General features: G+C 42.6%; 1 protein-coding gene across 4 annotated transcripts; it reads left to right on the top strand.

Moving 5' to 3' along the window:
- Positions 1-153: 153 nt before the first annotated feature.
- On the top strand, positions 154-25,286 carry RNMT (RNA guanine-7 methyltransferase). 4 transcript variants are annotated; one of them, XM_075705304.1, is made up of 12 exons: positions 173-191; positions 1,132-1,242; positions 1,939-2,215; positions 4,469-4,601; positions 6,083-6,205; positions 7,478-7,593; positions 9,553-9,734; positions 10,339-10,503; positions 11,668-11,785; positions 18,906-19,007; positions 21,520-21,553; positions 23,447-25,286. In XM_075705304.1, the coding sequence occupies exons 3-12, from the start codon at positions 1,982-1,984 to the stop codon at positions 23,482-23,484; spliced, it is 1,245 nt and encodes a 414-aa protein (XP_075561419.1). In that variant the 5' UTR covers positions 173-191; positions 1,132-1,242; positions 1,939-1,981; the 3' UTR covers positions 23,485-25,286. The 4 variants fall into 4 exon arrangements, with proteins under 4 accessions (XP_075561420.1, XP_075561419.1, XP_075561418.1 ...); XM_075705305.1 differs by lacking the exon at positions 1,132-1,242 and having other exon boundaries at positions 154-191; XM_075705303.1 differs by lacking the exon at positions 173-191 and having other exon boundaries at positions 810-1,242.
- The last annotated feature ends 684 nt before the right edge of the window (positions 25,287-25,970 follow it).

The following is a 25,970-nucleotide window of genomic DNA, read 5'->3' as shown; positions in this document are numbered from 1 at the left end:
GCGCCGCGCGGCCTCCTGGGGCCCGTAGTCCTCTCCTGCAGCGGGCCGAGCCCGACCGCCGAGCCCCGGCGCGCTTTACGCGTGCGCAGCGCTGCGTTCCTGGCCCCTCCCCCGGACGTGACGCCACCACCCTCGCCGCCGCGCTGCCGGGGCGTCACTTCCGCAAACAGGATGGCGGAGCGCTGGGCAGGGTGAGCGCCGCGCGCCCTCCCGGGCGGCCCGGCGGCGGGAACGCGAGGCGCGGGGACGGGCGGGGCGGGGCGCGCGAGGCGGCGGTGCGGGCTGAGGTGGGCGGCGCGGGGCGCGCCCCGCCGCGCGCGGGAGGCGGGGCGCGGGCCCTCGGCCTCGCGGGCAGCCGGGGTTGGGCGGGGCCCGGGGAGTGTGTGGGCGGGGGGGGGGGCGGTGCGCGCGGGAGGCTGCGCCGCGCCACCGGCCGTCGCCAATCGGCTGCGGCCGCGCGGGGACTCGCCGGATGGCGTCGTGGCGGCGCGCGCTTTGTCCGTTGCTGGGGTGGGCCGGGCCGGGCCGGGCCGGGCCGGGCCGGGCCTTGGCGGGCTCCTGGGTCCCTCGGCACCCGCCCGGGCGGCGGCCTGCCCGCGGCGAGCGCCCCGCGCAGGGTCCGTGCCTGCCGGCGTCGGGACGCGCCCCCTCCCTCCTTCCCTCCCTCCCTCCCTCCCTCCCTCCGCACAGCCCCCCGTGACGCAGCTAAACGTCTTCAGGGCCCAGGCCCTTGACGGGGGGGCGGCGGCGCTGCTACAGCGCCTGTCGCTTCTTGGCGCTTCCCGGGCTGCGAGCGCCGTCCCGTCCCGTCCCGTCCCGTCCCGTCCCCCCGGCGCTTCGAGCTCTCCGGCTTTTCTTCCGAAGGAGCGGCTCTCCGGGCGCTTGGTTGCCATTACCGGTTCTGAAATTCTGATCGTTCCCGAATGCAGGTCTCGAAAGCGTCCTGGTGCGCTGCTTGGAGCAGCCGAGTGAAGATAAGAAAGGGTGTGCTTCTTCGGAAGCATGGGTTAGATGCCCTACCGCAGTGGAAAAGTTATTTTCATAAGTCATACTTCGAGGCCGTCCATTTTGAGGAAAGCTGCTTTGGGGTCTCTGTGGTCCACTTAATGAATGTGTTTTCGCCCTCGTTAGGAGACTTAAGCCTGGATACAGCGGAGAGTGCGTGTTTTCTGTCAGACTGAAATAGGCCACTGTTTTAGAAAAGGAGTTGCCAAATCATCCTCTCCTGTGCTTTATTGAACAGTAGGTGCCCTGCTTCCTGATGATGGTGTAAAGAAGGCTAGGATGTGCTGGCAGACGAAATGAGCTTTGTAGCACTGATTTGCAGCCCTACAGACTGTGTAGATTTTTGTGAAGTGGAGACATAGCAATGCAGCTACAGCTGAAGAATCCTAGTGTTAGTGAAGCTTGAGGCGTAGCGGATATTCTTGGCAAACTTGAAAATCCACAACTGCCATCAAAATTTGCGCTTTAAAAACACCTTGATTTTTTTTGTTTGAGGGCATCCGTTTGAAAGCATATCAGATTAAAAAATGAATTTACTAATTTGAGGGACTGACAGCTTGTGTTTCTAAACTTAGTGATTTGTAGGTTACTTTATGTGGGGAGGGGAAGAGGGAAATTACAGGCTGAAAACCAATAGTGCTTTGCAGTTGAATCGATAAAGATAGCTAAGAAAGACTCAAACATGAAGAGTAAAGATTTATCTTAATTTGGTCTTATTATAAGGAGAATACTTTGAAATTCCACATGTTTTAGTGTGCTATCTTTGTTAAAAACTAGCTAAATTTGAAGTTGATATGTTGTGTAGGGCAAAGGCATGTTATTTTTTTATAAGGCCAGTATTATGATTGAAAGTCATGACCATAACCACGAGTAAGTGAAATTAAACACTGAAAATAGCAGGTGTTTTGTGTTTTTTTTTTTTCTCCCTTATAGATTTCCATTCTGATCAACGGACAAGGGGACTAACCTGTCAAAAATGGCTGATATAGCCAAGGTAGAAGAACAGGAAGTAGAGAAGAGTTTGGATGAAAAAGTGGAGAAAACACCTCATACTTCAGAGGCAGATTCAGGTATTGGTTGGGAAGGCGATAGTTCAACTTCAGCTACAGTGCACCCCACTGAAAATGAAAAAGCAGTTGATAGTGTTAATCAGGACGGCAGAGCGAAAAGGAAGAATTTGGATACTGAAGGTGAACCTCCTAAGAAAGTAGTGAGTATCATTTATTTTGAGCTATGTTCAAATCCTTGTTTCAAAGCCTTAGCTCAAGAAAAGATTGAAAATGTTTGTGCTAAACGTATGTGAACCAGCATGAAACACTAAATGTCAAAGTTTGTGGGTAGCTTCTTAGCAAAATAACGGGTGCAGAAGTCACATTGGGTTTAACAGAAGAGAAAGAGGGCTAGTAATTGGAACGTTAATAAAACTGGTCTCAGCACATGCTTAGTCTAATTCTAAGATTATCATTCCATCGTCGATGTGGTAGCAATCTGGTAGTGTAGTGTAGGCTTTACTGGCATTAGTCCAAGTCCCATATCTTGAATTGGTACATTTTGTATGTTGTTATCCTGTGTGTTATAGTTATCTGTGCATGAGAGGTTCTTCTGTAAGATAATTTCGTCCTTTAATTTCCTCAATAAGGTATTGTATAATTTAGAAAACTCTACAAACTGCATCCTCTGTGATATAATTTCAGTGTGATTTGTGTGAAAAGTGAAGTACTGAAAGGTTTACACATGCTTTTTTTTTTTTTTTTTTTTGTAAAGACTGCAAGAGTAGCAGAAAATACTTGTCCTTTTAACTGGGAGGGTGAAAAGGGTAATGTTTTATATAACACTGGCCTTTATTATGTATGAGCTTGCCGAAACTGGTGCTGTAATATCCAGTCTAATTTTGACCTTTTGGGATATTTGAGTATGATTTGAAAACATCTTTGACCTAATGTTTTGTTTCTCTGTTCAGAATTTTTCCAGGATGTTAATTTATGGTTAAGCGATCTGGTAAAATAAAGGGTGCCCTTTGTTGTGGTAGAAAGATTATTAGCCCTTTCATCTTTTTAATAAGGTGGTTCTGGGATAAGGTTTAGGTGGACAAGAAATACATTGGTTTTTGTGGAGCTTAAGGGTGTAGAGAGGTGTTTGCATTGAATGCAGCTGCCAGCTTCTATGTGCTATTGCTGATGGCTGTTTGCAACTGTGCTTGCAGCAGCTGAGGTGCATTAATGGATTGTATGAATATGTTCCCCACATCTGTCAAAGTCAGCCACTCCAGCTTACGTCACCCTAGTGGCCATTCAGGGCGCCATCTGTGCTTATCCTAAAAAAGATTAGAGGTGGTCAAAATATTTGTTAGTATCAGTCAGCGAGTGTGGTAATAAACAGATGATGGGGTCACAGAGATTCCAGACAAGTATGTCTCTGTTCATTCTGACGGTTACCAAAATTCTATGAAACACTGAGGAATTCGTGTAGTATATTAAAGTCAGTCAAACCTTCTTTTCCCTTGAGGAACTGCTATTTGAATAATAAGGTTTCAGGATGTTGACTTCTGTAGTCAACTGTTGGTAATGCTTTTAATTGCTGTGTGAATTCATGCTGGCTGAGGCTTTGTGGCATGTTTGTGGGTTCTAACTGAGAATCGTTCATTCTAGTTTGTACTGTTATTTCAAACACTTTAGTGCCTCACACAATTTGTGTTGGTTCTCCATATTCTGTTACTTTGTATTTTATTTACAATTTATTTTAATTTCATGTATGTAATTGAAGATTATTTTCAAGGTGCAGAAATGTTAGGTGCATAATATCTGGATGTAGACTGCTTCTCTGTGTCACATGGGACAGAATGGAGTATTTACAGTTAAGGCTAAACCAGAGACATTTCTACAGCTAACTGTTAAGCATTAAATGTGATATATTATCAAGTCATTACTCTCATTCCCTTACCATGGTCTCTTTAAAGCTCTGGCAGTGGGCTTTATGTGACATCAGCTAGTTGTCATTTTGGTTAAATTGGCAGTTGATACACTTCTGTTAGATGTAGACACTGAATTTCTGAAACAGGGTTTTTGAAGAAACCTAAAGTTCCTCGAGAAGGAACATCCTTTTCTTCAGTCCCAGGCTTAAGGGGAATGAAACTGATTCTTTGAGAGTGGTGAGAGTATTAGAGAACTGAAAGTTAAGTATTTCTGTGAAGGAAAGATGCTGGGCATCATCCATCAGAAATTACTTGGACCAGCTGAAAAGGGGATTACATTTTTAAGGGAGTTGTCTCTGTGGTAACTGAAGTGCTGATGTCAGTACCAGCACAGACAGGGGAAATGTTTTTACATATATAATGGTGGTGCTCTTCATAGTATTACTTGTTTACTTTCTTAAATGCTCAAAGTGAACACAGGTCTTTTGATTAACTGAAAAAGTAATAAAAATGATTCACTGCTTGAGTCTGTTCCTTCCCTCATTTCTACAGCATGAGATAGGTCATGGGCAAGCTGTAGCTGCACATTATAATGAACTTCAGGAAGTTGGATTAGAAAAACGTAGCCAGTCTCGCATATTCTACCTCCGAAACTTTAATAATTGGACAAAGAGCGTCCTCATTGGTAAGCTTCTTTAATTGATTGCTTAGACTTCAGTAAAATGTAACTAATTTTTGTATCAAAATGTAACTTTTTTCTGCTTTCTGATGTTGATAACAGCACTTTGTCTCTTCATACGTAGTAAGATTTTTCAAATGTGATTTATTTTTATTTTGAATCTTTGTGATAGTGTTTTATATTGTTGGAGTGCCAAATACATGCTAAAGTTTTAAAGATCACCTGATCTGAAAAATATCATACTGGAAACTGTTCTTCTTCATGACATTTTTAAAGAGAAAGTTACAGCTTTAAATCATAATGAATCTATCTGTTCTTGTTAGACTGAGCTGTTCTTGTTATTTAAATCTGTCTCAAATAATTTCATAACCATTTTCCCACAGCAGTCTGTCTTTAGGTCTAGATTAAGCAATTCTGTAGGAAACGTGAACATGTAAATATTTTCTGTATTACCCATAGTCAATGGTTTAAAAAGATGAAAAACTAGAGGATGTAGTTCTTTAAGAATCAGCAGCTTTTTATAAAAGGCAAAGTCTGCTATCCCACAAATTAATTCCAAAGTGAGGAAACAAAACCATCAGATATCTCCAAACACAGAAAAGAATTACCAGCAGAGTACCACAGATTCATGAAGAGGGATCAATGCCAGGAGATGTTGGCACCATTTGTCTTAACACAACAAAAAGCAGCATGCTGTATCAGAGCAGTTAGAAGCAATGTTTTGGGTTATATAAAGACTTTCCTGGAGCCTGTGTTGAAGCCTTTCAGTCACGATGAATTTCAGTAGTGTGGCATTACAGCAGTTGTAACCCAGCATATTTCATGTCTCTTACTGTGAAGAAAAGTTGATAGCACGCTGATATGTTTTGCATAATATGCCAACATCAGTCAGAGCAGACATAATCTAGACAGAGTGGAGATAGAAAATGAAATTGGTATATGTAGGGGAAAAAGACAGCAAACAAGTAGCTGGTGTTGCTGCAAGGCCTAGGAGAGTGAGTGGAGAACATGATGCATTTTTGTAATGTGACTGCAAGGAAAAGTTGTGGCTGATGCATTTAATTGGCTTTTACTCTTTTGCAGAAGGCTTTCCCATACTTTCAAATAACATCTGCCTTCATTATAATGGTAATGAAAGGGAACCCTGTTTCCCCACTCACGCACGGGGTGGTTGTTTAGCGATGTGCAGTTTTGCTTTTGTCTGCCAGGGAAACAGTTCAGAGCTCCAGTCACATTACATGCAAAGCACATTAAGCACAGAAAATATTCATTATCTTCTCCATAGTTTTAAAAGTTTGTGGTTGCTTTCATCATTAGTGGTTTCTAGAAAGAAAGATTTAAGTCTGTAATGTTAAGAAGGCTTAGAGGCAAAGTAAGTTCTGAGATGTTTTAAAATTCTCAAACCCTTTTGGTCCTTTAGGGATCTCTGTACAATACAAGTGAATTGGAGACACCTGTGTATGCGTTCTCTCTTTTTATTTTTCTAGGTGAATTTATAGACCGAGTACGACGGAAAAAGAGTGATATAACGGTTTTGGATCTAGGATGTGGCAAAGGTGGAGACTTACTGAAATGGAAAAAAGGCAGAATTAAAAAACTTGTCTGTACTGGTAAGAAGACACACTAACTTTCCAGGGAAAGTACAGCAGTCTTTTATGGGAAAAACAAGCACATTTCCAGACTTTTATTATTTCCTTTTTTTAATAAGTCCAAGAATGCAGCGATATACCTTCTGTCAAAAAGTCTCCTTTTGTCTTTTGACCTGATGACATCAACTTGATTGCCAGCATAAATACAAGAAACATTGATTTTCTGTGTAATGAGCTTTCAGTTTAACTCATAAATAAAAACTACCTTCAGTAAAGAAACGCACAATTACCACAGATTGTCTTAGGCAAAGTGTAACACTGGGGAAAAGACTGTAATTTTATATTTTATGTATTTTCTCCCACATGTGATCTTTTGTAGTGTTTTTGACTGTTCTGAAAATACGCGCATAAGACTTACATTTAAAAAAAATCAAACAAACCCCACAGTGGTTTGACAAAAAATGGTCTGATTAAATAATTTTTCACTTAAATAGTTTGCTTAGATGTTGGGAAGGGGAGGTACCATCTTCCCTTCTCCCTAAAAGCATGCCAAGGATAATCAGAGGAAGCATTACTTAACTTCAGATTTAACAGATAATAAAATTTCATAAAACTCCTTTAGTGGGAATTGTCCTGGGTATTTTGCATTTAACAGTTCTTTCTTGCCTTTCTTTTTCAGTTGGCAGTCTTCAAATACAGTTAATGAATTTGCTTACAAAGTTCTTACATAAATCTATTGCATATTGTTAGTTGTTAATATAATTCAGTGAAACTCTTATGCCTGAGAGAGGAACAGTCTTAAAAACAAAATAAAAAGTTTCCCATGATGCAATATGCTGGCATATATCACAAATAATTGCATCTCAACATCTTGCATATTGTAAGAAGATGAAGAGCTTTCAGTACTGTTGGAGAAACTCTGGGAGCAGAACTGTTTTAGCTAATGCATACCAGACACTTAATGCTAACAGCACTTAGTATCAACCACCTAGTATCCATCACTTGAAATCTTGGAGTCTTGCTTTGCACTTTTGAGGATGGGAGCTTTCTAAACTCCTCAGATTACAACTTCTGTCTGAAGTAAAAACTGAAAATGACACCTTCTGCAAATTAAATTCCTTCTCTACAAATTGGAAATGAAAGTGTTTGTTCCCGTCAAAGTGTAACTGAAGATCAACTTTTACCCCTGCTGTAATGGATCTGACGTGTTCTAGTAATCATTCCAGTTTTCTTGTCTGGGGAGCAGTTTACACACTTTTTTTTTTTTTTTTCCCAATTTCTCGCTCTGTCTAGATATTGCTGACATTTCTGTGCAACAGTGCAAGCAGCGATACGAAGACATGAAAGCCCGATGTCGTTATAATGAACATATTTTTGATGCAGAATTTATACAAGCAGATAGTACCAAGGTACAGTTCCTACACTTTATAATATTTTGGAAATTTAACATTCTTGTGTTAAGCAAATATAGGAAGTGATGCTAGTGCTGTAACATTTAGGGCATGCGTATTTTTAAGATCAGATTGTTGTACTATCAGGAGAATCAACCATACAGGCTACTGAGATGTAGTTAAATATGTTTCATTACTATTTTACAGTGTAATGTTCTAGAAGCCTGAATGTCTTTTTCACATAATAAATCTGGTGCTTTCAGTTTCTTTCACTTGACAAGGGGAAGGGAATGACTACTTAATTCTGGGAGCCAGCATGGGATGTTGGAAACTATCTTGGTGAATGTGGTTTTTATGCTGGAATGAATAAGGGACATTTTCTGATTTGAGTTGTACATTTTGCTTATCCCGGTACTTTGGTTTTTTTTAGCAGTATTTTAATTACCATAGTACATATCTTCAACATTTGTGTGATAGGGCAGATTTCTTAGACTGTCTGGAGGCGTTATTAAATATATCGCTGAGGCTTAGGTGACAGTCTCGTAGCCAGCACTGCTTTTGCTTCCTAGAAATGCAGGCTGAGAGTGCTGTGCTGATGCAGGCCGAGGGACAGAGCCTACTTGGTTCCAGCATATCTGTGGAAAGGCTGAAACTGTTCTTTCCAGCCTTGCAGGAAAGCTTGTTGGCTTGAATTCTTGGTTGCCTCCCCTTCTTCTGAGGAATACAGTCTGTTGCAGATTCCAGGTCATCTCTCTGGGCTCAAAATTGCAGTCAGAGGAGAGAGCCTTGGCCAGGAGAGAAAGTGATATTTTCATGTTGCTATTACAGCTCAGTCTTATATGGACGTGTGTTTTCTGTTGCACACTCTGCTCTGTCTGTCCGTGGACACAAAAGTTCAGGTCCCTGACTTGGTATCTCTATCATCTATGTTGTATATAATACAAAATCTCCTTCTCACAGCTTGTCCAATTCCACCCACCTTTGTTTCTCAGTTTCCTGTATCTCTGTCTCTCAAAATGGAGAGAGGGAGTAAATGAACAGATAAAATTGCTATGGGTATGTGAAGTGTCCATGTTTGTCTTGCTGCGTACAGAATGTTGACAGTATGTGGCATGAACTGGTAGAGGCTGAGAGTGAGTGGGTGGTTGGGAAGTCTGGGAGAGAAGAGAAATTCGGGTAGAACTGTTAAGTATGAAATATTTTAAGTACAGAATACATATCATGGGCCTTGGGGAGAACCTGTGTGCTCCTGTGTTATTTATAGTGGCTTACTGGTATTGTATAAAAAAAGCCTGATCAAGAAGAGTTAGAGAACTGCTGAGTACAAGGTCAAACTGTGACAAATTTTAAGCTGACAAATTTCAAGGGCTCCAAGTTCTTCAGTTACTCGTTACTTGGTCTGGGGTGGGGAGGAGTATGTTTGTACACGTTACATACGTGTGTGAGAATACAGATAAATGCTACTTAGTGGGCAGGTGATTTGCCATGTTTAAAACAACCCCTCCTCCTCTCAATTGTATGTTTAATGGGTCAGTTCTCACTACAGAGACTTAGTAAACCGAAAATGCATTTTATTATAATAATTGTTTCCAGCTAAACAGTGGCCAGTTATAAACCCTCAGCAGTAAAATATTTCTGGAAACTATTAGGTAACTAACCTTGGGTTTTGGCCTTTCAGGCGTAGTGGTGTTACTTGACAACATGAAAAGAATTTGAGGACATGATAACTTTGAAATGTGTATGTGTATTCTTGTTGTTCTCAGATGTTATGTATGGTTTTCTGTGTAGCAGAGGGCTTTTTCTTACTCTTACCTTTTTCATCTTGTTCTTGTTGAAGTTGTGAAGGAGTGAGGGCTGAAAGGAAAAACTTCAAAGAATTATTAAAGTAGCATATTTTGTTGGAAGATTTAAGTGAATCATGCTTGTTTCTGTAGCTTTTGTTATGTTTTTTTTTTTTTCCTTTTAAATCTATTTCAGGATCTCTTGTCTTCCAAATACAACGATCCAGATATGCGCTTTGACATTTGCAGCTGTCAATTTGTTTACCATTACTCATTTGAGACATACGAGCAGGCTGACATGATGCTTAAAAATGCTTGTGGGAACCTCTCTCCTGGAGGGTATTTTATTGGCACAACTCCAAATAGCTTTGAACTTGTGTAAGTACTTTTATATTCTATTAGTCTTTCAAAAGTCTGTGAAGCATTGTTAAGTGATAGTCGTTCTCACAGTGCTCTGATATGTGTGTGCAAACAAAAACAAGTTTTTTGCAACAATTTTGGATGCCAGTCAGGAAAATCTCACTCATGAGCTTGACTCAAACAGGTAAATCTGTATTAATCCTTGTCCCTTGCACCCATGGCTCTTCTGGTATAGAGTATAGATCTTCATACATAAACCCTGTGTAGTGACTTAAGTAGTGACAAAGTAGCCACAGCCTGGGGAATAACTGTCAGGGTTTTGCTGTGGTTCCAAAAAGCTTGACTTGTCCATGTAGACTGTGTCTGGGCTAAAGGTTAATTTGCTAGGTCCGTTTAGTCCTCGGTATGTTGTATAGGAATGATAAACTTTTAAAACCTAGCATGCTGCTTCTCTTCATTTCACTGTTTCATTGCCTTATTAGATAAGGGAGGTGGGAAACTGGAGAGATCACTGAATGCTGTAGTTCTGGGAGAAACACTTTCAGGCCTCTTATGCATAGTTTTCTCTGTCTGTTAAATTAAAAACTGGTCAATTAATGTTTGTTTATATCTCATTTTATAGAAAGCGACTTGAAGCTTCAGAAACAAATTCATTTGGGAATGAGGTATACAGTGTAAAATTTGAAAAGAAGGGAGAATATTCCTTGTTTGGTTGCAAGTATGATTTCCACTTGGAAGAAGTGGTTGATGTCCCTGAGTTCTTGGTTTATTTTCCATTACTGGAAGAGTAAGTTAAGTTTTGAATTAATTATATAATGAAAGCTGTGAAACGTAATAAGCGTTTGTTTAGCTTGTGTGTCATTGCATAATACTTGCACAAAATTATATTTTGGCTTTCTTATTATAATTTTCAGTTCTTCATTTTTTTGTTGTTGCTCCACATGAAGAGGTTTCTTGCATTTCCATCCGCAAATGTAATCTGTCCATTGGGTTCAGTTGAAGGTGCTCTGGTCAGAAGCTGTGGAGATTTAAACTAGGTCTCACACGAGAATGTCTGTCTGTATCTGATGTGTTGGATCTGTCAGTAAACCTTTAGTGCTGTCAACTTTTTCTTCTTTAATCTTAACTTTTTGGGGGGGTTCATGCTATCTTTCTTTAGTTTTTCAGCAAGCCGCCTTGTACCTCCTCTTCATCATGGTGCCTCTTTCTTGTCTTCTCCAACATTCTTTGGATGCTTGTAGGGTTTTTCCTACAACTTACTTTTTCTCCCTCTAAATCTTCTTACTCTGTGACCATACATTTTGCTGTTACCTCTGTGTGAATTCAGATTTGCCTTTCCCAACCTGTCTCCTGAGGTACAGACAAATGTTTCCGTGTTGGGGTTTTTCCTGCCATTCAAGCTCAGTATGGTTTCTAAACAATATTAAGCTTTCCCTTCAAACCTGTATGTTTTCACACACTTCATTTGTAGTTGTCTGTGAAAAATACCAGCATCTGTGACTGACACTTGTGACTTCAGTGTTGTATGACCACAGTGTTTACATATAATTGTAAGGCACTAAATGTAAGGCACAATTGTAAGGCACTAAATCTAGTAGAAGGAGGTTCTCTAAATGTATCCATAATATCTGATGGGACATGGTGATGATACTGCAGGGAAATAGCTTAGTCTATCTGGAAGTTCAAATGGAACTTACTTCTGTGTGTTGGGAGAAGAGACATTTTTATATTAAAATGTTTGTAAATTACTTCTGTGTAGATTTCTGTTGTCTAATTAAAAAAAGTACAGTTTGTGGTGGTAGTGCATTTTTTTTTTCATCTAAATGTCTTTACTAAAAAAATGATTTCTAGGAAGAGTGTAATCCTAGTGAACACCGCAAGATGTCACTGTGGCTTAAAATTGTTCTTTTGAAAGTAATGGCTTCGCTAATTAAGCTTACTATTTTGACAGAATGGCAAAGAAGCATGGTATGAAATTAGTCTACAAAATGACATTTCGGGAATTCTATGAAGAAAAAATCAAGAACGAGGAGCATAAAATGCTGTTAAGGAGAATGCAGGCCTTGGAGGTAAATACAGAGTTAACTTGTTTCATTTAAGTAGCATTTTACATCTTGTTAATTATTTGTGCAATAATAGAAATTCCTGTTGTGAACATTGTGCAATTAATTAAGGGCTAACAATAGAAGAACTAAGCTCCTGTGGCTGAAAGTGCGACTGTGGTGGGTTGACCTTGACTGGCTGCCAGACATCCACCAACCTGTTCTCTTGTCCCCTCTTCCCAACAGGATGGGGGTAGAAAATAAGTGTATTGGGTTTGTGTGGCAAGGTTTTGGGATTGGGGGGGCTACAGGGGCGGCTTCTGTGAGAAGCTGCTAGAAGCTTCCCCTGTGTCCAGTAGAGCCAATGCCAGCTGGCTCCAAGATGGACCTGCCAGTGGCCAAGGCCGAGCCAATCAGTGACAGTGGTAGTGCCTCTGGGATAACATATTTAAGAAGGGGAAAAAAAGCCAAACCCCAGAACATCGGGACACAAACTGCAACTGGAGTGAGCATATGTGAGAGGAACGACTCTGGAGACACCAAGGTCAGTGAAGAAGGAGGGGGAGGAGGTGCTCCAGGCACCAGAGCAGAGATTCCCCTGCAGCCCCTGGTGCAGCCCATGGTGAGGCAGCTGTGCCCCTGCAGCCCATGGAGGTCCACGGTGGAGCGGATATCCACCTGCAGCCCGGGGAGGGCCCCACGCTGGAGCAGGTGGATGTGCCCCAAGGAGGCTGTGACCCTGTGGGAAGCCTGTGATGGAGTAGGCTCCTGGCAGGACCTGTGGACCCATGGAGAGAGAGGAGCCCACGCTGGAGCAGGTTTGCTGGCAGGACTTGTGACCTCGTGGGGGACCCATGCTAGAGCATTCTGCTCCTGAAGGACTGCACCCCGTGGAAGGGACTCACGCTGGAGCAGTTCATGGAGAACTGTAGCCCTGTGGGAAGGACCCACGTTGGAGAAGTTCACGGAGGACTGTCTCCCATGGGAGGGACCCCATGCTTGGAGCAGGGGAAGAGTGTGCGGAGTCCTCCCTTGAGAAGGAAGGAATAGCAGGGACAATGTGTGATGAACTGACCGCAATCCCCATTCCCCGTCCCCTGGTGCTGCTTGGGGGAAGGAGGTAGAGAAAATCGTGAGTGAAGTTGAGCCTGGGAAGAAGGGAGGGGTGGGGGGAAGGTGTTTTAAGATTTGGTTTTATTTCTCATTACCCTACACATATTCTCACTCTTCTCTCCTACTCAGTTTTCATTGGTAATAAATTAAACTGATTTTCCTTGGGTTGAGTCTGTTTTGCCCATGACGGTAATTGCTGAGTGATCTCCCTGTCCTTATGTCAACCCACGAGCTTTTTTGTTGTATTTCCTCTCCCGTGTCCCGTTGAGAAGGGGAGTGATAGAGCGGCTTTGGTGGGCACTTGGCATCCAGCCACAATAAGAAAAAAACCTTGTGGGTCATGATAAAGACAGGGAGATTGCTTAGCAGTTACCCTCATGGGCAAAACAGATTAAACTTGGAAAAGATTAATTTATTACAAAAAAAAAAAAAAAGGATGGTGAGAAACAAAAACAAACCTAAACACACCTTCACCCCACCCACTGCTTGTTCCCAGGCTCAACTTCACTCCTGGCCTATCTTCTTTCCCCACCCAGCAGTGCGGGGGGATGGGGAATGGGGGTTGTGGTCAGTGCATAACACCTTGTCTCTGCTACTCCTTCCTCCTCATACTTTTCCCCTACTTCAGCATGGGTTACTCCCATGGGATACAGTCCTCTACAAACTGCTCCAGTGTGCGTTCTCTTCCTTGGGTACAGTCCTTCAGGAGCAGACTGCTCCAGTGTGGGTTGGTTCCTCACAGGGTTGCAGCTCCTGCCAGAAAACCTGCTGCTAGTTGGGCTCCTCTCCACAGGCCACAGCTCCTGCCAGGAGCTTGCTCCTGTGTGGGCTTTCCACAGACTGCAGCTTCCTTCAGGGCATGTCCACGGGCTGCAGCGTGGATTTCTGCTCCACTGTGGTCCTCCATGAGCTGCAGAGGGACAATCTGCATCACCATGGTCTTCTCCAACGGCTGTCTCTTCTCCAGTACCCGGAGCACCTCCTCCCCATCCTTTTCTGGCCTTGGTGTCTGCATTTTCCTCTCTCATAGCCGTTGCACCTTTTTTTTTTTTTCTTTCTTTCTTTCTTTCTTAAATATGTTTTCCCAGAGGCGCCCCACTCATGCCTGAGGGGCTCAGCTGTGCTCTGCGGTGTCTCCTTAGAGCTGGTGGAAATGTGTCTGGGACAGCCCTAGCCCTGGCCTCTCCTCATGGAGACCACCTCTGCAGCCCCCTGCTGCCATCACCTGGGTACCAGCACCCAACGAGTGATTCAGTTTTGTAGATAAAATTTCAATTTTGAGGCAAGTTTTTGTTTTGATTAAGTAGTAACCAGAAGCACAAGAATCATGCCTGGTGTCAGATAGTGGTCACCGTAATCCATTTCTTCCTCAGCAGAGAGAGACTGACAGCTGGATCTTTTTGCAAGGAATATTGATTGAAAAGACAGAAAGTAATCTTTGTAGGAATAAAAGGACAGGCTGTGTTTGTAGAGGAAAATGGTACTTAACTGTAACTGAGCTTATGTTTTTGCTTTTTTATCCTCAACCTCTTATCCTGGATGACTTTAGCAGCTTCAGAGAAGCCATCTCTGAGGCTTTGGTTTTATTCACAGTTCTCTGTGCTTCCCTCCTCCCTCGAACAGTAGAATTTTTCAGCATAAAACTATCAAGTCAAGTGTCTGGTGACTTGACTGTCCTTGTTGACTCTGAAAGGGACAGTGCTTTGTATGGGTTCATATTGCTAGTAGCATGGTGGCACAGCCTCTTGACATATCAGCTTTGTTCTCAGTCGCTGAGGTGAGCAGCTCTGGGGCCGCACGATCTGCAGTGGAGTGCTCCAGCATGGTGCACAGCGGGTTTTCCCAAACTGAGGGAACTCAGGGGCAGCTGAGAGAGCCGCCAGGAGCCGGCAGCTTGTGTGACAGTGGCTGAGGAGACCTGGCCAGGGCCAGGAGCAACGGTGGCCAAGCCGCCTGCCCCGCCCCGCCCCGCCCCCCCCCCCCCCCCCCCCCCCCCCGGCAAAAGAAGCCCTTAGGGAGCATTAGTGACCAGCCCTGCCAACAGGGCAGGTAAACAGCAAGGGCGTGGCCTGGCAATTTGGGCAGAAGGGTGTGCAGGAAGGGTGCTGAAGCTCTTCCAGCTTGACCAGGGAGCAATGGCATCCACCCAGCAGAAAGCCACGGCCTCTCTAAGCTCTGCATCTGCCACAACTGATGCAGCTTCCCAGACAGAGCCCCAGTGGGAACAGCCAGGTGTCAGGCTGCAGGGTGTGCCCTGCTCTTACGGCAGGACCGGACAGCAGCAGTGAGCACACCTGTGGGAGGTGTGTCCACATAGAGGAGCTTCTCCACTTAGTGACAGAGCTCTGGGGGGACGTGAGTAGCTTGAGGAGTATCAGGGAGTGCGAGAGAGAGATAGGCTACTGGAATCCCACCCTACGTTCCCTGGGAAGTCTCACAGTCCCTAGCCATTGTTCTCATGGGGGACTTCAACTTACCAGACGTCTGCTGGAAATACAATACAACAGAGAGGAAACAGTCTAGGAGGTTCCTGGAGTGTGTGGAAGATAACTTTCTGACACAGCCGGTGAGCGAGCCAACGAGGGAAGGTGCCCTGCTGGACCTGTTGTTTGCGAACAGAGAAGGACTTGTGGGTGATGTGACAGTTGGAGGCTGTCTTAGGCACAGCGATCATGAAATTATAGTGGTTTTGATTCTTGGAGAAGTTAAGGAGGGGGGTCAGCAGAACTGCTACCTTGGACTTCCGGAGGGCAGACTTTGGCCTGTTTAGGAGACTGGCTGGCAGAGTCCCTTGGGAGGCAGTCCTGACGGGCAAATGAATCCAGGAAGGCTGGACATTCTTCAAGAAGGAAATCTTAAAGGCGCAGGAGCAGGCCATACCCATGTGCCAAAACACGAGCTGGTGGGGAAGAAGACCGGCCTAGCTGAACAGAGAGCTTTGGCTGGAACTCATGGGGAAAAAAAAGAGAGTTTATGGCCTTTTGAAGAAGGGGCAGGCAACTCAGGAGGACTATGACGATGCTGTGAGGTTATGTAGAGAGAAAATTAGAAAGGCCAAAGCCCAACTAGAACTTAACCTGGCTACTGCCATAAAAGACAATAAAAAATGTTTCTATCAAAACATTAGCAACAAAAGGCAGGCTAAGGAGAATCTCCGTCTTTTGTTGGATGCGGGGGGAAACAGAATGACAAAGGCTGAGGAAAAGGCTGAGGTACCTAATGCCTTCTTTGCCTCAGTCTTTAATAGTCAGACCAGTTGTTCTCCAGGTACCCAGCCCCCTGAGCTGGAAGACAGGGACGGGAAGCAGAATGAAGCCCCCATAATCTAAGGGGAAATGGTTAGCGACCTGCTACACCACTTAGACAGCACAAGTGTATGGGGCCAGATGGGATCCACCCAAGGGTCCTAAGGGAGCTGGTGGAAGTGCTCACCAAGCCACTTTCCATCACTGATCAGCAGTCCTGGCTAACCGGGGAGGTCCCAGTTGACTGGAGGTTAGCAAATGTGACACCCATCTACAAGAAGGGCCGGAAGGAGATCTGGAGAACTACAAGCCTGTCAGTCTGACCTCAGTGCCAGGGAAGGTTATGGAGCAGATGATCTTGAGTGCTATCACATGGCCTGTACAGACAACCAGGGGATCAGGCCCAGTCAGCATGGGTTTATGAAAGGCAGGTCCTGCTTGACCAACCTGATCTCCTTCTATGACAAGGTGACCCCCTTAGTGCATGAAGGAAAGGCTGTGGATGTTGTCTACCTAGACTTTAGTACAGCCTTTGACACAGTCTCCCACAGCATTCTCCTGGAGAAACTGGCTGCTCATGGCTTGGATGGGCATACTCTTTGCTGGGTAGAAAAACTGGCTGGATGGCCAGGCCCAAAGATTTGTGGTTGTCCTGGTTTCGGCTGGGATAGAGTTAATTTTCTTCCTAGCAGCAGGCATAGTGCTGTGTTTTGGATTTAGTAGGAGAAGAATGTTGATAATATGCTGATGTTTTTAGTTGTTGCTGAGTACTGCTTATGCTAGTCAAGGACTTTTTCAGCTTCCCATGCTCTGCCAGGCGCACAAGAAACTGGGAGGGGGCACAGCCAGAATAGTTGATCCAAAGTGACCAAAGGGCTATTCCATACCATATGACGTCATGCTCAGTATATAAACTGGGGGGGGGTGGCCAGGGAGCAGCGATCGCTGCTCGGGAACTGTCTGGGTATCGGTCGGCGGGTGGTGAGCAATTGCATTGTGCATCACTTGCTTCGTGTATCATTATTATTATTATCATTATTATACTGTTACTATTAGCATTACTATTTTACTTTATTTCAATTATTAAACTGTTCTTATCTCAACCCAGGAGTGTTTCTCACTCTTACTCCTCCGATTCTCTCCCCCATCCCATCGGGGTAGGGGGAGTGAGCGAGCGGCTGCGTGGTGCTTAGTTGCTGGCTGGGGCTAAACCACGACAGTGGTGAATGGAGTTAAGTCCAGGTGGTGGCCAGTCACAAGTGGTGTTCCCCAGGGCTGGGTATTGGGGCCAGTTCTGTTTAGTATCTTTATCAACGATCTGGAGGAGGGGTTGGGAGTACACCCTCAGTAAGTTTTCAGATGAAACCAAGTTGGGTGGGAGTGTTGATCTGCTTGAGGGTAGGAAGGCTCTACAGAGGGATCTGGACAGGCTAGATTGATGGGCCGAGGACAACTGTATGAGGTTCAACAAGGCCAAGTGCCAGGTCCTGCACTTGGATCACAACAACCCCATGCAACGCTACAGGCTTGAGGAAGAGTGGCTGGAAAGCTGCCTGGCAGAAAGGGATGTGGGGGTGTTGGTTGACAGGTGGCTGAACATGAGCCAGCAGTGTGCCCAGGTGGCCAAGAAGGCCAACAGCATCCTGGTGTGTATGACGACTAGTGTGGCCAGCAGGAGCAAGGAAGTGATTGTTCCCCTGTACTTGGCACTGGTGAGGCCACACCTGGAACACTGTATGCAGTTTTGGGCCCCTCAGTACAAGAAGGACACTGAGTTGCTGGAGCGTGTCCAGAGAAGGGCAACAAAGCTGGTGAAGGGTCTGGAGCACAGGCCTTATGAGGAGCGGCTGAGGGAGCGGTGATTGTTTAGCCTGGAGAAGAGGAGGCTGAGGGGAGACCTTCTCGCTCTCTACAGCTACCTGAAAGGAGGTTGTAGTGAGGTGGGTGTTGGTCTCTTCTCCCAAGTAGTTAGTGATAGGACGAGAAGAAATGGCCTCAGGCTGTGCCAGGGGAGGTTTAGATTGGATATTAGGAGAAATTTCTTCACGGAAAGGGTAGTCAAGCATTGGAACAGGCTGCCCAGGGAAGTGGTTGAGTCCCCATCCCTGGAGGTATTTAAAAGATGTGTCGATGTGGTGCTTAGGGACATGGTTTAGTGTTGGACTTGGCAGTGTTGGGTTAATGGTTGGACTCGATCTTAAAGGTCTTATCCAACCTAAATGATTCTGTGATTCTAAAAGTGAGAGTTGTCGTAAATTAGTGGCCACTTGCAGTTGAGGCCTGCATTGTTAAGTACAGATCATTATGCAGTAACTGGGACCCTTAATAAGTATATATTAGTTTTGAAGAATCAGTTGTATACTTCTGTTACAGCTCCTGTGTGTATTAAAGCATTTTAAGCATTCTGCTTGTAATCTTAGAGTTGCTCATTTCTTAGTACTTCTGATTCATAGATCATGGTTTGTTCAGTTGCTTCTCTAAAAGAGGGTATATCTAGGTAGTACTCAGAATGAGCTGTACATGGAGAATAATCTTTGCAGTATTCTGTTTCCCCTGTTTTGGAGACATAAGCATAAAAGTTAATTTATAAATCCTGGGTGTCAGATTTTCTGGGAAGTGGGGAATGTCAGACCTGATCTTATAGGTGCTCTAAAGGAGAGATCGAAATTTAAGATCCTCTTAATAATTGCTGACCTCTGTTCTGGGCTATGTTGTGACAGACCCTTGACTGATGTGATTAATGTATCTTACTACACAATTAATTTTTTTTTTTTTTAAATGTTCTCCAGCCATATTCTTCATTTGGTGATTCCAGGCTTGTTTCTGATAAACCTGATGACTATGAGCATGCAAAAGAGTTCATCAAAGATGGCAAGGCAAAGTTACCATTGGTAAGTTCCTTCTTAGTTCACTAGAGCAAATGGGGTCTAAAATTGAGGTCCTGATCTTTCAGACACGCGGTGCATTCTTCATTTCAACTGCAATGAAGTTGGTATGAATGTCTCTGTGCATGTGAAAAATTATAGAGCTGCAGGGCTGAGGAGTTCGTCTAATCTATATCCCATACTCAGAGAATCAGATTCACTTAATTTGGTAGCTATTAAGAAATTTGTTACAATGCAAAAGGGAAAGGATATTTTGCCATTTTCCTTGGCAGCTCTTCTAAAAATAACTCTTCTTAATCTGAAGAATTTTCTTATGTTCCTGGATTTTCACACTGCTGATTTAAAGCTTTAGTTTTCTTCTTTTAATCCTCTGACAGGAGAGTTGAAAACTTTCTTCATAATACTGTATATATTTGAAATCTTAAACATTGTTTTCCTATTGTCGTTTTGGATGAAGAAGATCCAGCTCATTTCTCAGCCGATTTTATTGAAGTATTGTAATGTAAATGCTATTTTTTTTAAATTTGATGTGCCTTCATTTGTTTTTTTAACAGAGCTCCTAGAATTAGACTAATCCTACTTGCATAAAACTAAATCTGTATATTTCTGCCCTCAATTGTATTAAATATGATAATCTGTTCACATTCTGGAATGAAAAGAAACTTTGTGATGATCATAATCTTATCTTGTACAAAACATAGTCTGCTATCCTGTCATATATTTTTCTGCATTTCTCCGGTTTTGGCAACTTGATTTATGACTTCAGAAATAAAAGAATACTGAGCCATCTTCAATGGAGGTCATATTAGATTTTAGACCAGCAGTCCAATTAAATATGTTTTTTCTGCTTCTAGTCCTGTCTTGTAACGCATGTGCTACCTTTCTGAGCTTCCTGTCTTTCTCATGTTTTTCTTTCTTCCATTGTCCTGGCAGTACATGAATTGGAGTTGGAGTACATGTTGGAGTTGCCTGCAGCTGGTCCCCTCCCAGCCTTTCATTCTTCTGTATTGGTCTCAGAGTTGGGTGCATGATGGACAGGAGCCGGCACAGCTGCTGTTCCTGGGAAGCGAGCAGTATGACAAGTAATGTCTGCTGTCATTTTTCCCCAGGAACTGCTGCTATTTGGCTATTGCCTCTCCATCTGTAGCCAGGCTAGCTATTCAGGGTAGCATATAACTGTGTGTTTGTTTCTGTATGTGCGTTTGGGGAGTCAGGCTGGATGGAAACCTTGCAAAGGCTTGGTTTAACCTAACTATTCATGCTGAATGGTTTCTGATAAGCAATGTTGGCTCTTTCAGTCTGAACTTTGGGTCTTTATTTTTTTATGTGTTGAGGCTCTTTGACAAGAGAGAACCAAAATTGGAGACTAGTTTGAGTAAAGATTGTAGTTTTAGTAAAATCATATGCAGTTACTGATAGATGGCATCCTATTTCATTGTCATAGATATAATGTGAGGCTGGTCAGCTTGAAGTTTTTCTGCTTGGATTTTTCTTTTTTTAATCATTAGTTTATCTACTGTTCACATTCTGAATTCTTGAAGATATCTTCCTTTTACTGTATACATAAAACCCATGCATCAGGAGGGAAAAGAAACCTGCTCTCTGTATTTGATACCTAAACCTTTTAAAAAGAAAAATGCTTCTTTTAAGAAACAAGCTTAAGAACATGAGAATGGTCAAGTCAGACCAAAGACCTCTTTTGCCAGGTGCTGTGTTACCTGGCAAAGAAGAATCTGCTTGAACAAGCCTTTTTTCACCAGCGTTTTAAAAGATGAATCATTTGGTCAGGATTGGTCAGTGGGTAGCATATGGGTTAAATCATGCCGCCAGTGAGGACTCACTCGAAGGGGATGGAGTGGGCAGAGCAGAAAACCATGTTGTTGTTTATACCTCATGCTTCTTAATTGGTAGGGTAAATGGCAGCAGCTTTTTACTTGTGCACTTGCCCTGCTTTTGTCTGACAGGCTGAGCTAGGAGTAGGTTTCCTAGGCTGCAAGGCAGACTGTTTTTTCACATGTGAGCTGGGTTGGGAGTGAGTCTCTTGCAAATAGAGTTTTTGTGGGCTGCAGGGAGGTGTTAGGTGGAGGCAGGCAATATTCCCGGGGAAGGTGGCAGCACCGTGATACAGGGCTTCTTCTTGACTTCTGCACAAGTGTTGGGCATCTCAGGCTGGAATGCAGCTTGAGCCACGTCAGGTCATGCTGATGTGTGGTAATGGGCCCAGCGTGCTCGGCATTGCAGAGGCATCCAGCCCAGCAGACTGTTCACATGTTCTCCTGTACCTGTGTAATTCAGGTGTGTTCCGTTATCTGGAGTGTTCCAATTCCCTACCATCCTAGTTACTGGAGTTATAAGTATCTGTGGTCTACAGTAATGCTCTTCTACTCCCTAAATAGCCAGCCACTGTGAGTGGTTAGAAGTTGGTCTGTGAAATTTTGATTATCCCAAGTTAAATCGGTGTTTTGTTGTTTCCTCATTTTTTGTTGAAACTGTTTTTGGTTTTTTTGTCCCCTTCTAGGGAACCTTGAGTAAATCTGAATGGGAAGCAACAAGTAAGTATTGTTTTGAAAACTCAGTGTTGACTGAATGACTGCTATGGAAAGTGTGTAAAATAGCCTGTTGGTTATGGAAGAAAATCCAAATTTTAAATATAACAAGATTTTATTATTTGTGTTATTCACATGCCTGTATATAGATTATGTAGTGCACACATCTCAAGAAATGGGGAGGAAATGCATAAAATAGATTGAAATTTTGCTTTATTTAAATAACTTCTAGCATGCAAACTTTTGGGCTAAAATAGTTTGGCGAAGCCTTACTTAGGATATATGAAAAGGAGATGCCAGTGTTAAAGGATTATTTTGCTAGTATTAGAGGATTAGATAATATACTTCTGTTTGGTACACTTGGATATTATACTGTTATCAGTCAGCTAGAAAACAAACTCTAGTTGGGACATACATTCATCAAAAATAATACAAATCTGTTTCAGGAAGACAGGGACTGAAGCTATACTCTTTGCCTGTAGTGATATATGTTTCAGGAAAAAGCAATTAAAGCATGGATGGTAAAGAGGTATATGAATGTTTTATAAAGGGAGGAGAAGTAGTTAGTGCCTCAGACACCAAAAAGGATGCACTACTGTTAAATATATTTTGAAATTTTATGAGCATGTGCCATGGAAAACTTTTGACATAATTCTTTTCCAATGTTGTGTTTAATAAAACTCAGATACAAGGGACTGAGAATTCTAAGGATAAAAATTGACTCCCAGAGAGTTATTACTAACTTCTGTGTGACTGCAGCCAACCAGCATTTGCATTTTTGCAGACCATTATACTGTTTGTGTTAGTGGTTTAAAAACAAACAACAAATAATGTTCAATTCATGAATGAAAAAGACTTTAGTTAAGGTGTTGGCTTTCTTAAATTATTATCTGTTTTTTAAAGGTATGACTCGTAATGTGGACATTAATTCCAACAATGTAAAAGTATTAAGTAAACTATTAATCTAATTGAGAGGGGCTTTTTATACCTTTAAAAGTTCAATGATGACTGTATTTTCTAAGTAGCCTCTTTTTTCAGAGAGATGTGGATTACAGAGCTTCTGATAGTTAGGGTATAAGCACAGCTTGCTCTTTGCATGGAACTTGCTTTATCGCTGAGGCTTGTCTTGAAAGATTTGCAATGTAGCTGTGGCACCTCATCCATTAAAACAAAACCTGAGTTCAAGTGGAAATCCATAAATGTTTAATTAGAGTCACAGTCTCAAGAAACTGGTTTAAGTTATCTGTCTGGTATGAAGCATAAGAATTTCTGACATAGCTGGCATTGATTATATGCCAAGTAAGTATTTCCTAAGGGTGCTGGTGTGGACTGTATGAGTATCCATTTCTGGAATCATACTGTTCTGGAGTTGAGAAAATGCCATCTAGCATTATTAAATATTTCTTCTTTGTGATATTTTAAAAGAGCAAAAAAAGTAATTTTGTACTATGAGTTTATTAACTTTTTAATTAAAAATTAAGTTGATAATTTCACCCCTAATTGTCTGTTACTGTGTGTATGAAGGAGTCTTTAAACTTAACTTGCATATGACTTTTTATGTACCAATTAATGTTAACTATGTGTAGAATGGCATGGTAATTTATGAATTACATTCACATTTCAGTAATATTGCTAACTGAAGTTAGCATTGCATTAACCATATCAACAGTATTTAAAATATTTTGCTTTTGTGCATTCTAAGCTCTGTTGTGAAAACATGTCTAAAACCGTGCTGGAATGGAATGCTGGAGTTACTCATTGGGAAACCATAGCAGTTTTTATAATTTCAATAACCTGCTAACAGGTTGTTTGGGCAGAGCATCAACCTGTTTACATTTTGAAAACTTAATCAAGTGGCAGAGGAAGCTGAAACTTTAAATACTCCATTTTCTTTTTTAGGTATTTACTTGGTATTTGCATTTGAGAAGCAACTGTGAAACTTCACATACTGGATGCAGCAAGAAGAGATAATATCCATGTGCAAGTTGGAATGGTCAGAAATTCATTGTGGCAACTATTTTTTTACTTTTTATTTTTTAATTATCAGAAGTGTGCAGGACACTACCAAAAACTAGAGCAAGCTCATGATTCTGAGTTACATTGCCTGTCTGTGACAGATGGACTTGTGTGTGTGTGTATATAAGAAAGATTCTGAACCAGTCTTTTTAAGCATTTGTAAGCAATCTGCATGCTCTCAAAACTCATGTTTGAACTTGACACAACTTCATGTTAGAAACAAATGTTTTATTAGTAGAAGTGTGTTTGTGATTACAAGCCTGACCCTGCACTTTCTGAAGCTGATGGAAAAATGACTGTTGACTTTGATGGTGCAGAATGAGGGCCTAAATATTGTACTGCAGAGCTCAGTTAATTCATAATGAGATATATTCAGACATATAGGGTATGTCTACATTGCATGCAGAGCTAGATGGCAAATAATATCTAAGTCAGTTTGAGTACCTCTGTGCTGTGCTCAAGCCTGCAGTGTAAATCTACCTGAGGTGTAGTTTGAAGGTGTAGTTTACATAGTAAAGTCCCATGATGCTCTTGTTTTTTTGTGCTTGCTGATATGTAGTGTCACTTCATGGTGCTTTTGAGATTAGATGAGTTTGTTCTGTACAAAACTGCTCTGAAATAACTGAATTTCTAAACTTTTAAATCTGTATGTTGTTTTTCCAAGTATGACTATACAGTAATCAATAACAGCTGCTGAACTTAGATTAATGAATAATTTTCTACTGTATTAAAGACTCTCCTGTCTTTTTGGTAGTTTTAATGTCTCCTGAAACTTATTAGACAGATCTTAAGATGTGTTTCTTACTTGTTTCATAAAATTCCAAATGGGCTCGGCAGAAGGATGAGCTATTGGTGGTGATGGGGACCTCATTGCAGTCCTTAAGGCGTTAGGAACACGGTCACATACTGGATCATGAACTAAAAGGGAAGCCTGTATAACATTTGAGGATACTAGAAGTTCAGTTTGGGACAGAGGGCTATGTATGTGTGTATACACCCCAGTACATGTGGATAACAATCCCCAAATTAGAGCCAAATATTTTGTTTGGGAGTGTAATCTAATGATATCAATAGGCAGAATGGTGCCTAACTACCATCTTAACTGCCCATCAGTCTCTTAGAGCTGGCTTAGGGATTTCTGACATGGTGTTTGCTCTGCTTTCCACATGCTTGTAGCCAGCCACTACTGAGAAGGTGTGTGTACTTCATATTTTTTGTCTCCCTTCTTGGGCTAATGGGAGCTGTTTGCTGCTGTCGCCTAGTATAGTTCACATAGAGAGGAAATGTTGATGGTACATGAGTATTTTGAAAAGCTATAATAAACCTAGGAAAGAACATTTCTGTTACAAAGTTAAGCGTTCAAATCATTTGAGTTTGTAGTTGTATTGCCTTCCCTGTAATTAGGTCATACTCTTCCCTCCATGTGTCCTGATTTTTTTTTTTTTATTATTGTACAGAACACCTATAACCTTCACCAAAGCAGTACATTCACAGTCACTTCTGCTGCTGAAATTAAGAAAACAATACTCTTTCTTGTGTGCTAGAATTAGTACTCATGAAACTAGCTGAAAAATGCCAACACTTTAGAAGTGCTGAAATGTTTCATTGAAGTTTGTGTGTGTCAAAGCTAGTTTGTTAGATTTCTTTTATCAAATTTCATTTGTGAGTACATTGTTATGCTATTTTGGGAAGAAATCAGAATAATAAAAGGAGGGGAAATACAGTGGAGTGTCTTTCCTCTTTTAAGCAAATTTCAACATATCACGGAATCACAGAGTGGTTGAGGTTGGAAGGGACCTCTGGAGGTCATCTGGTCCAAACCCCCTGCTCGAGCAGCTTTAGCTAGAGCTGGTTGCCCAACACCACGTCCAGAAAGCTTTTGAATATCTCCAAGGACAGAGATTCCACAACGTCCCTGGGCAACCTGGGCTGGTGCTCTGTCACCCTCACAGTGAAAAAGTGTTTTCTGCTATTCAGAGGGAACCTCCTGTGGTTCAGTTTATGCCCATTGCCTCCGGTCCTGTCACTGGACACCACTGAAAAAACTCTGGCTCCACCTTTACACCCTCCCTTCAGATATTTGTACACATAGGTAAGATTACCACCCTGAACCTTCTTTTCTCCAGGCTAAACGCCCCAGCTCTCAGCCTTTCCTCATATGCTCCAGGATTTTGAACACGATTGGACCTGCTGTTGACCCCTGGGGTACACTGTTAGTGGCCTCCAACTAGGCTTTGTTCCACTGATCACCACCCTCTGGGACCGGCTGCTCAGCCAGTTTGCAATCCACCTCACTGTTTGCTCATCCAAGATGGTGTTAAAAGCCTTCCTGAAGTCAAGGTAGACTATATCCACTGCTCTCCCCTCATCTACCAAGCCAGCCATTTATTTAATCATAGAAGTTTAT

This window comes from Pelecanus crispus, chromosome 2, assembly GCF_030463565.1.
Source record: "Pelecanus crispus isolate bPelCri1 chromosome 2, bPelCri1.pri, whole genome shotgun sequence".
Classification (NCBI taxonomy): Eukaryota; Metazoa; Chordata; class Aves; order Pelecaniformes; family Pelecanidae; genus Pelecanus; species Pelecanus crispus.
The sequence above is the reverse complement of the archived record's forward strand: the minus strand, read 5'-3'. Positions and strand labels throughout refer to the sequence as shown.

What these genes read in the sequence shown, in the direction of transcription:
- RNMT (XM_075705305.1), top strand. Translation starts at nt 1,982, where the DNA reads ATGGCTGATATAGCCAAGGTAGAAGAACAGGAAGTAGAGAAGAGTTTG. An exon ending in GTGAACCTCCTAAGAAAGTA is followed by an intron (nt 2,216 to 4,468) that starts GTGAGTATCATT and finishes TCATTTCTACAG; the next exon opens with CATGAGATAGGTCATGGGCA. An exon ending in ATCTGAATGGGAAGCAACAA is followed by an intron (nt 21,554 to 23,446) that starts GTAAGTATTGTT and finishes TTTCTTTTTTAG; the next exon opens with GTATTTACTTGGTATTTGCA.